Source organism: Microtus ochrogaster, linkage group LG1, assembly GCF_000317375.1.
Source record: "Microtus ochrogaster isolate Prairie Vole_2 linkage group LG1, MicOch1.0, whole genome shotgun sequence".
Classification (NCBI taxonomy): Eukaryota; Metazoa; Chordata; class Mammalia; order Rodentia; family Cricetidae; genus Microtus; species Microtus ochrogaster.
Genome location: NC_022027.1, coordinates 54,330,524 through 54,338,748, shown reverse-complemented (window position 1 = coordinate 54,338,748; position 8,225 = coordinate 54,330,524). Strand labels below are relative to the sequence as shown.

General features: G+C 43.2%; 1 protein-coding gene across 1 annotated transcript in view; it reads right to left on the bottom strand.

Moving 5' to 3' along the window:
• Positions 1-6,383: 6,383 nt before the first annotated feature.
• Positions 6,384-8,225, bottom strand: part of Mepe (matrix extracellular phosphoglycoprotein) — an 8,058-nt gene continuing 6,216 nt past the window's right edge. Inside the window, exon 2 of the mRNA XM_005359589.1 lies at positions 6,384-7,658. Within this exon, the coding sequence (XP_005359646.1) occupies positions 6,384-7,658 (1,275 nt within the window). The remainder of the gene's footprint in view (positions 7,659-8,225) is intronic.

The following is an 8,225-nucleotide window of genomic DNA, read 5'->3' as shown; positions in this document are numbered from 1 at the left end:
AAGAGGTAGTTAACAATAAGCCTGAGTTAATAGGCCAACCTGTTTTTAATTAAACCTTTTTTAATATAAACCTTTATGTGCTTTCTTGGGACTGAACGGCTGTGGGACTGGGCAGGACAGAAACTTCCATTTACATGTGTGTGTCTATTTACATATGGGTAAATATGTAAATAGAACCTGCTGGGTCCATTTAGAGTTGCTGCTGTGTACATGTTTTCAGGATTGACCCCTTAGTGGAACCATGGAACCTAGAAGTGAACCAGCTGCTGCCAGAGCAATATAATCTTTCACTTCCTTCTTAATACTTATTCTAATGCCTATGGGTAAGTGTAGTGCTCACCCTCCTCAAAGAAACTTCTTTTTCGTAGCAGAGACCACTGCACCATGGCAAGGTCAAAACACAGAGAACAACGGTGTGACTGTGGCATGCCCAGTCTTAGCCAACACATCTATAGCACACCCTACACCTCAGGCTCAGAGAACACTGTGAACCAGAGCACAATAGGGAAGCCCCAGAGATGAAATGGCAACAGTGTGGGAGCCTAAACAAGACATGAACAATGACAACCCTAGTTGGCATGTCAACATGGAAAGGGGAGAATCATGGCACTCCACTCTTAGAGGAGGGGCTGTGGGGCAATCAAGGACTGCTGAGATGGAGAAGTAGTATTCTGGGGATCAATATGTTTGGAGTTTTAAAAAATAATTTTCTATAGTAAGACACTAATCCCAATTTAATTGTAAATGAGAATAAAACTTTAAGCTAGTTTCAAAATACCTCTTAAGAAGCGAGTGAGTTTGCCACCTAGTGGCTGTTTCCTGGTTGTCAGAATTGGAGACTCTTAAATGAGGGCTTTTCTGAAGCCAACCTGCACACTGCCCTCGCCTGGACATCGTCCTAAGTTATAGGATCCCAGGATAAGCCAGGAATTGGAAGCTCCATGTGGTAGCACAAAGGGTTTCAGGGTTTGTTTTGATTTTAGTTAGAGAGCATCAGGTGATTCACCTGGACCAAGTCAGCCACCAGCATTTGGGGCCTGAGTAAGAGGCAGGGAGTATCATGGAGGTAGATTCCTGCAATACAGATGATCCGCGAAGAATGATAGGCTTACGTATCAATAAGCCTTGCAATGTGAGTCAAAAATATCATAAATCAAAAGTGTCATAAATGCATTTAAATCACTGAATATATAGCATAGTTGGGCTTTGATTACATTAGCCATTAGTATAAAGCTTATTCTATAACAAAGTGTGAACTGTCTCATTCAGTTAATTATTGAGCCTCTGTGTCTGAAAAATACTGACAACACACTGCACTGTAGACTGTTCTCATTCCCATGATAGCCCACCAGCCTTCTGCTCCTGCTTGGCATCTTTGAGAGTCTAGGAAAACATGATCAAAATCTGAGTGTTATTTTTTAATGGAATAAGGTCTGCATTCTTATTGCTGTAGAGTAGTTTAAAAAGTTAGCAGAATCATCATAAATGGGGGATCATCTGTATACACTCAATTGTTTCAAGATCTGGGTTTTTGTATGTACAGCTTACTGCTACAGCTTCATAGCTGGCATCTGGCATATAAGGTTTTCTGTCTTATAGGCTGTAGACTTACAAGGTAAGAATTCTGTTACTGAACTAGGTCTCCATCACTTTGTGCCCAGTATTTAATATTTAATTCCCACCTTGGCAGTGCTGTGACTTTACCTTACAATTATACGCAAATATATATACCTAGCCAAGGATACTTATTTTAATACTGGTTTTGTTAATGAGTGATTAATCAAAAAGTAATTAAACACCTGGCAGCTTGAAAAATATCATAAAATCCTAGCCATGAAATTCTATGCAGTATTAAGGCATAATGGATAGCCATTATACATAACTTTTGTTCATCTATGGTACTTAAGAATGAACTTACAGAGAGTAAGGGAATGTCAGCAGTGTCAAACTTTAATCACAAAGCAAGAATTATTAAGAGAAAATAATCAAGGAGAAGACTAAGTCCTCTCAACAACACGCTGAACAAGTTCTGGTGTAGTTACATAATCAAATTAAGTTGATTAAGAAATAGGCACGTGATAAAACAGCAGTGAGACAAGAGGGGGCAGAAGAACAGAGTCTGGCTCTGTTTTCTTACAATACATGGAAGAGTTAGAAAAAAGGACTAGACAAACACGTGGTACTATAATTTTCCCTTGTAGTTTTCTGTTTTCATAATTTTACCATTTATATATTTTCTTTTTAAAACTTACTTTACTGTTTGTATACATATGTACCTTTTATTTGATTTACTTTATTTTACTGCTTTATATATTTACTTTCATAATTTCACTCTTATTATTTCATAACACAAATACATGTCAGCAGATCCAAGGCCTCTTCTCATAGCAAGAGTGAGTGGAAATAACGGAGTCTCTTCGTTCTCTTTTGGCTCTGAGGAAGCCTTGTGCCACATCCAAGACTTAGCGTCTCTCTTCCAGTGGGCACGGGACCAGGGAGCTTTCACGCAGGTGAACTCTATCTTCATCCCACCTGTTGTTTGGAAGGCTGGTGCCGATCAGATCCCACACCTGAGAAAAGCTCGTAGCGTCATATAATCTGGACTCACGTGGACCAGAGAGCTTCAACACTAAACAAGAACCACGGCTGACATGGCGGGGGACTCCCACACATCCAAGGAACATTACTCAAAAATTCTACAGACTTACGTTTCTGTTCACAGTGGAAAGACCTTGTCGGCATTCAGAGCCTTGAGCAAGGCGAAGCAGGAAAAACCACCGCCATGTGCACACGTGACCTGCTGTTTGAGAGCAGCGAAGGCCTCTTTAGTTCCTCCTCGTCTCCACCTCACACTCACTTCTGTCTTTTACACAGGCACGTGGTGTTGAGCAGTTTGAGATATCCTGTCTGAATGACCGTGCAGTGTGAGACCAGAATACATCAATCTGATACCTGACTTTTAGAACAGTTGTGAACTAAGGAAGGCATGCATACACTTCCAACAATGTCTGTTCCCCAAGAGCCTGTCTCAGGCCATCTTGACCTGTATCTGTGATTCTCTTTAATTTGTTGATGTGAGATATCTATAAAGAAGAGTTCTCTTCATCAAAAATGGAACTATCCCCACAGTACCAGGTTAGTAAGTCTGGACTGCCCATGAACCTACAGAGGACCCAAAAAATGATTTGGAAATCACTGGAAAAGACACGAATGATGGTGATTTCAAATATAGGTTCACAGTCATTTGAGGCCCTGTTATGAATGAAAACAATAGATTTCCTATTCAATAACCTTCTATCTACATGGAATTCCAAGGTTGGTGCCAGATCCCATCAGAATTGACTGCTAAAATGATTGCTTGGTTTAATAGAACACACCTGCTCCAGACTTTCTCTGCCTCATTGTCCTAAGCAAAAACAAAAGAAAACAAAACAAAAAACAGCAAAAAAAACAAAAAAAAACTTAAAATGATTTAACTTCTGATACTAATCTATTAATGACATAACATAATCTATAAAAATTCAAATATGGTGACAGCTGTATTTCTAAGCTTGGGAAATGTGTAATAAAGTACGCCATAAACGTTACAGCACTGTCCACTGAGTGGCAGGCAGTGTCTGCTCGTAGTTCCTTCTTCTTGGCCTTTCTTATCACAGTCCATGTGTCTAAGGGAGCCTTCCTCCACCCCACTCTCTTGAGCCCCTGCTCACCAGCACAGCTTCCTAGTCCTCTGATGGAGGGATCATTTTTAAACTTTAAAATACATGTTGTACCACTTAATCTCATCAACTGCAGAGTTCTTATTTACCTATAGATATGTAGTCTGTCTAAATGTGTAAATCTTAAAGACCTCTGCCTCATTCTGTGTGTGTACACGTGTGTTGTGCATGAGTGCCTATCTGTGTGATAAATGTACATGCTCCGAATTGTGGAGTGTATGCATGCATTGGTGAGGGTGTACATGCACATGGGTAGTGTGACTAGGCCAGAGGTCAACTTTGAGTGCCTTTCTCCGTTGTTCTTCACTTTCTCTTTTTGGCACAAGTCTCCCACTGGACCTGGAGCTCATCAGTACATCCATGCTGATTGGTCAATGAGTTCTGGGGATTCACTTGATGCCACTCACTTGTTGCTAAGGATCTGGGTGGGTACCCACGCTCTCCCCCTGTCCTGCCTTCTTCCTGATCACCTGTCCCTTTCCTTACATTATCCATCCAGTAAAGCCTGGGAGCATCTCCTCCCTTCTGTGCTTCCCAGAATGTTGTAAACTGTTTCAAGCTTAAGAAACTCGACAGGATCGGGTAGTCTGCCCTGACAGACTGGAGTATTGGGTGGCAAATGGAAGGCAGACATTTATAAACAGAAAGACCAAGGAAAGTGGTCTGCAGGGAGCACCCTGCAGGCAGGAAAATCAATGACAGACCACACTGCTCCCGTGCCTGGTCATGGACAGTTTTTCTTTTTGGACACAAGGTGGCAGAGTGCCTCTACTGTTCTCATTCCTTCGAAGGCAGCTGAGAGAGGATGAATCTGTCCATTTTGGGAATCTATGTTTATTTATCTTTAAATGAAGATGGCCCAACTGAATGCAGAGGAGCATGGATAAAGTACAGCCTGTCTCACTGCAGAGGAGCATGGATAAAGTACAGCCTGTCTCACTGCAGAGGAACCCGTGCGCCTCGGTGGTTCTGGGTCTGTATGGGTGCCTCCATGTGTATGCTCACCTCAGCGTGATGTCTTGGGGAGGTCTTCCTTCTTTCACTTATAGAGAAGCAGATACACACACACGTACACATATGCATATGTGTGTATGTATGTATGTATGTATGTATGTATGTACGTAGTATCTATGTATCCCTCACCAGTGCTCTAAAGGTCTGTCCATCAGTGCTCAAACGTGGGGAGAGGGAACAACCTAACAAGGGAATTGAGAATTGAGGTGTGCACTGTCCCCCAGATAACAGACAAGACGGTGGCCCTTTGCAGTCGCCACACATGAAGACCTAAGATGGCATTTGCTCTCTCCATCTTCTTGTGGTTGTTTTCTCTCACCATCTCAACAGCTCCTATGTCCTTAGACCATTCCTGTGTAAAAGCCACTGGGTTGCTTTCAATTTTTTATTTACAATTTAAACTCAGTTATCATTTCTCTACTTAATTGCTTTCAGCATGCTTTTTTGGCCAAAATTATTATTCTTTTATTTTTTAAAAAAAAACAAAAACAAAAGTACCAGGAAGCAAAAAGATTTGATGCAGAACCCACTGCTCAGGTTGTCTGTTGTTTGAGAGTCTCCAAGGGACAGAAGGAATAATGTCCACATTTTCTTCTGAAGCCTACTGTCCTCCTTTCCTTCCCTGGAAGCTCATCATTATAGGAAAGGAGAAGAATTTAGTAATGAATTCAGGCAGGCGTTGGTAGCAGCAATATACTGACGCCCGACATAAGGAGAGCTAGTTTTCTGGCAGACGAGGATGTTTGGCACGGGCCTGACTCTGTGGCCTTTCTATGCTCGCTCTGCCTTCCCCGTGTGGCCACACACTGGCTCCTGAGCATCCTAACAGCATGCTCAAGCTAAGCTAAGGAGAAGGTCTGAGAAAAAGAGAAATGGGGGTCTCTCTTGCCATGGGACAAACGCTTCCCTCAACAGGAGACATAGGTCCCCTCCCAGACCTGCACTACAAGACCGTCTTAGCCAGAAAACCATCTATGCTCGAGAGAAGGAGAAGACAGAGCTGGGATACTTTGGGAGCGGTCAATGCCTGGTAACTGTTGAACCGGATCCTGGTCTGGGCCTCTCGTTTCTGTTGCTGGTTCCCCATCCCCCATGGCACTTCCTCCATCCTCTGCTTCTCTGTAGATGGAGTCAGAACCAGCAAAAGGGACCACCATATTTGCTTCAGAAATCAAACTTGCTGCATAGGACACTAAACGCACAGCAGAGGACGGGCACAGCCAGCCACAGAGTGAGATCGGGAAGTGTCTCGTGCTTGTACGGGGGATTCTTCTCACACACCTTACCTCTGGGAGATTAAGATTGTTACCTCCTAATTCTGCCACTAATGCCAACAGTCTCCTAGTGATCATTTAACTACAGACGATCGTAGAAAAAGCACATTTATTTTCATTCTGCAGAGCAAACAACACACATCAAGGCACGCATGACATTCACGGGCTATTTTAAGGCGTCGCCTACCCAAATATTACCTACTAGATAAATTCTTAATGAATTTTTTATTTAAAAAGAGCATTAGAACTTTGAGTAGAAATTCTTAGAGCTATTATAACAGCTCAACGTCCTGGAGGTTTGTTAGCTTGCTCGGTTTCCGCTGTGTCCGCTCTTCCTCCAGGACAGGAGGAGAGGACTGGCCCAGGTTCCTGGGGGCTAGTCCCCCTCGCTCTCACTGGAGCTGCCGCTGGATGAGGACTCGCTGCTGTCTCTTCTGTGGGTGCTGAAACGCCGGTGGGCATGGGGCCTTCGCGACGGCCAGGCCTTTCTCCATTGTGACATTCCTTTATTCCGGGTAGAACTGTTCTGCCCGTGGAGCACATAATGGTTTTTTCTGTTGTGTGTTATAATCCGCTCATTACTGGGAACGTCAGAGGAATCTCCTTTACTTTTAACCTCATTACCAAGACCGTGAGAAGGAAGACCCTGGCCCTGACTATCGCCTTTGCTGGGAAATCTTTGTTTTTCAGTCAAGGTCACTTGCTTCCTGTAGGATTCTTCTGTGTCTTTCCTAGAACTATCTTTGCGGCGCTTAGGAATCTCATTGTAACTGGCGCTCCCGGCGCCGTCGATGCTGCCCACTTTCGGCTTCTCTTTGGAGGGGACTCGTGGATAGTGAAACTCTACTTTTCCTTGATGAGCATTTAGGCTGCCAGCATCAATTCTGTTCCCTTCTTTTCCAGGGAGTTCCCTAAAATTAGTACTGCCTGTGATGTCATTGCCGCCCTCCACCAGGCTTACACCAGCAGCGCCTGCCCGTTGTGTGGTTTTGTCTCTGGTTTCAACAGCATCACTGCCATGTGTTTCTCTCTCTGGGATCTCGTTAGAACCCAGTCCACTCGTGTGGGGGTTAACAATCTCAGATTTGTCAGAGCCTGAGAGGCCTGTGCGACTACCTGAGCTTTCTAGAGCTGGTCCAACAGCACCTCCTTGGCCAGGAATGTACGTGAAACGTTGGCCATCCCCACTGAAAGGAGGGACATCGTTATCACCCCTCACTTGAATGTCTGCGGAACCGCTGCCTTCAAAGTCACTGGGGATCTTTCTGATTTGGGGGTGATGTGTTGGATAGTGAGGGCTTCGTTGGATCTGGTGGGTACCTTTGCTTTTCACTGGGCTGTTCTGGGACAGCAGATTCCTCTGTTGAATCTTTTCATCTTTCAAGTGGTCTCTCGCATCACGGACTTCCGCTGGAATCATGTTTGGAACACTCTTAGGTCTCTTCTCTGTGTTCTTGTGCCTTTGTAGCTCACTCCCAGTCACCGGTCTCTCTATAGGCTGCGTGATACTTCTGAGGAGAGCAGCGCCGTCCGTTTCCTGGTCAGGCAGGTTCAGGAGGGCATCCTCTCCATCCTCTGCTCCATTGTCCCCCGTGGGCAAGTCCCTGTGGGCGCTGCCTTTGTCGGTGGTGCCATCCTCTTCATTCATCATCTGCGGATTTACAAAAAGATTTGGGTTGTTTTTTTTTTCTATTTTTGTTATTTTCATTGGCTTCAAAAAGAAACAAGCCTTTCCCTTTTTTCTGGTAATGATTTCTTTAGGTGTCGACTCATAATTTCTTCCTTTGTCAAACTGGTGAAGAGCAATATTGTCTCTGCTTTTTTTCTTTTTCCCAAAGTAAAATTTTCATCATAAAGGAATTATTTTATGTTAAATTTTAAAAATCCAGTAATTCATAGAAAGTGTTTAAAACCTAAAACATATTTAGTGAAAAACCTACAACTCAATGTGGATGGATGGAGCTAAGCAAGGTTCATGAAAAAAAGAAGGATGAAATACATTTAGTGGCCATGTAAGATTCAAATACTCAGAAGCAAAATGGTGAGACTAATTTTAGACTAAGCAGCAGAATCAATATGTTTTTGGACACATTTTGGTGTGTTAGTATTCCTTGAGTGTGTTAACATCTTGGTTATGACAATTAAAGATTTGAATAGATGAAAGTTCCCATATGGAAAAAAGAAAGATCATCCAAACGCTTACATCTATATGAGGTGT